The sequence below is a fragment of the Gregarina niphandrodes genome, assembly GCF_000223845.1.
Source record: "Gregarina niphandrodes unplaced genomic scaffold scaffold00038, whole genome shotgun sequence".
In the NCBI taxonomy this organism is placed as follows: Eukaryota; Apicomplexa; class Conoidasida; order Eugregarinorida; family Gregarinidae; genus Gregarina; species Gregarina niphandrodes.
This window is the reverse complement of record NW_011645807.1, coordinates 132736-135355: the sequence shown is the minus strand read 5'-3', so window position 1 is coordinate 135355 and position 2620 is coordinate 132736. Positions and strand designations below refer to the sequence as shown.

Here is a 2620-nt window from a genome sequence, read left to right as displayed (position 1 = left end):
TTCAGATGGCATCGAGCGGCTCTATCATACTCATATCCCATCTCTACTGCGTCATAAGACCAGAGGAACCTCACACAGTCCGGGTCCTTCTGACATTCAGCCTGGCACAGAGCGGGAGTTGGAATCTCCTCAAGAACCTTATACCCCGACAAAGTGTCGGGCTCATTGTACCCGTAAACCCAATTGTCAAAGCAGACACCTGTAGGGGTGACCTTGTCGTCCAGATCCACTGTGAAGTGTTCAGACATACATTTCTCCTGCAGTGAAGAAGCACTTAGTATATCCATTCCTGAAGCTTCCACAACTTCACAATCTGCCTGGCATTCCTCATTAGTGTAAGCACTCGTTCTTGACACGTACTTGTTACAAATCGAAGGGTGGTTGTACTCGTATATACAATGCTCTGACACTCGATGTTGCTTGATATCCTCAGACGCACAGCAGTCAGCAATTCTATCGTAGCATTGGAAATAGTGATCATTCCGTACGCATAACGAGCTTTGTGTATCTTTGTCCACCCTTAAGTCAGCGTCACCACATGGTGTGCATCCTATCTGATCTCCTAGAAATGGAGCCAAACATTCTTTCCCGTATGACACACCGACCAATACAATAAAGTTCACGGATCTCATTTTAATGGTTTCTTCAAGTTCATGACAAGATCAATTTCAAACACGGTGTAGACAGCCCGTTGCATAGTCCGTTATGTCCCAGGGGATGATCTGGATTCGGGTTGAGTGGGCTGCCGACCCTCAACCCATAAAAAGCTAACGGCAGGGTTGGCGACCCACACAAAGGCGGCAGGGCCGGTCGGACCCCAATTTCATCTCAAACACCCCCTCGACCGGTCCTGACGGCCAGCCGTCGGTGGCGCTTTGCGGCTGGCCGATCTCACTTCCCGCCCTGACTACGTGTCCGCCCACCGCGAGCTTTCTTCGACCCGACTCGCTTCGTTGCCTCCCACGGCATACTGCTGCTCGCTGCCCTACTCCGTGAGGCTAGCTTCTCAGTGCTGCTCCGTAACCTCAGACAGCCCAACAGATTACCTGCCGATACCGCCAACTGAGTTGGATTCGGGCCTGCGAGCCGAATGAACTACGCGTTTGTAAAAAGTCCTCAAAAAGCTAGCGGCAGGGCCGGTCGGGCCCCATTTCATCCCGGAGGAAGCATTTCGGGCCAGCTGACCCGGAAGCTGAGTGGGGTGTCAAACGGGTACGAACGCCGGGCCCTGGTCGCAAACCCAGGGGCACCTTGAGCTGGCTATGTGTGGGCGGAATTGGGCACCGAAGTCGCAGGGGCCCCCTACCAAAGGAAAACGGTGTGGAAGATCGTGACTATTCTCACGCTAGCGTGCCGTAGTCCGGGATTCCGCTCACTCTTCCGACGCGTCCTACTGACGGGTTCTTGGGATGCACCCTGTTGACGGAGAAGGTGTCGTTCCTGTCAGGGGTGCTGTCTATCTGTACTCACTAACTAACTAACTATTGCCATTAAAAGGTTTTTTGCCCGCAAGGCCGCGTCCGCGGGGACGCTCGGATGACAGGAGGGGTGCCGTACCCGGTGGGTTGCGCCGGCAGTCCTCCGGTTGCCAGGTCATCGTTCATATCGGGAACTGTTGAAGGAGGATCCACACTCGTAGAGGACGGGCCGACCAATTCCCCCCCGACCGACGCCGGGGTACGCTGGGAACGCGGCGTGCCCTCGTGACTCGGCAATCCTTCTGCAGGAATGTAGGCATATCGAGCACCAAACGCCGATCTCACACACTCCTGAGGAACCACGCACTCTTGTGGAACCACACACTCTTGTGGAACCACACACTCTTGTGGAACCACACACTCCGCAGGAGTCACCTCCGGCACCGCGTGGTCCATCGCACCACTACTGTCATTCATCACCGGCAACACCTCTTTCGGCACGTCCTGAGCCGCTTCTTGGGTCGCCAGCAAAATAGTCGACAACGCGGCACCACCCACCAGTCCAGCAGTCGCGCTCGCTACGTCGTCTGCACTCGGGGCTGTTTCCTTGGCTTGTGGCACTTTCTCTTCCACAACTCTCGCTTCCACTTCTGTCTCACGTGGGTCTTGTCTCTCGTGTGGTTCATGGACTTCCCCCTCTGGGGCGTGAACGGACACTTCTGCTTCGTCCAGCATGCGCACTTCCCCTTCGTCAAGCACGGACGCCTCTGGTGGAACCAGCACGGGGCACCCCATCCTATTGCTCTCCCCGTTCATGTTTACCGACCCGGCAGGTACCTCAGCTGCACCCGGAACTCCTGAGTGGTTCTCCCGTAGCATTAGCACTACAGGCTCGGGATTGATGATGGCCACAGAATCGACCGCAGGCTCAGAGTCGACCGCAGGCTCAGAGTCGACCGTAGGCTCAGAGTCGACCGCAGGCTCAGGGTCGGCCACAGGCTCAGGATCGACCGCAGGTTCAGGATCGGCCACAGGCTCAGGATCGACCACAGGCTCAGGATCGACCGCAGGTTCAAGGTCGGCCACAGGCTCAGGATCGACCTCAGGTTCAGGGTCGGCCACAGGCTCAGGATCGACCGCAGGTTCAGGGTCGGCCACAGGCTCAGGATCGACCGCAGGTTCAGGGTCGGCCACAGGCTCAG

The 2620-nt window shown here is 56.6% G+C and overlaps 2 protein-coding genes across 2 annotated transcripts; both read right to left on the bottom strand.

Annotated features, from left to right (window-relative positions):
* Window positions 1-632, bottom strand: GNI_141560 (hypothetical protein; the record flags this gene model as incomplete). The annotated part of the gene is made up of 1 exon (XM_011134296.1): window positions 1-632. A coding segment is annotated over one exon (632 nt), but the record flags the coding sequence as incomplete, so codon positions are not given.
* An 858-nt stretch (window positions 633-1490) lies between these two features.
* GNI_141550 (hypothetical protein) lies at window positions 1491-2620 on the bottom strand (the record flags this gene model as incomplete). The annotated part of the gene is made up of 1 exon (XM_011134295.1): window positions 1491-2620. A coding segment is annotated over one exon (1130 nt), but the record flags the coding sequence as incomplete, so codon positions are not given.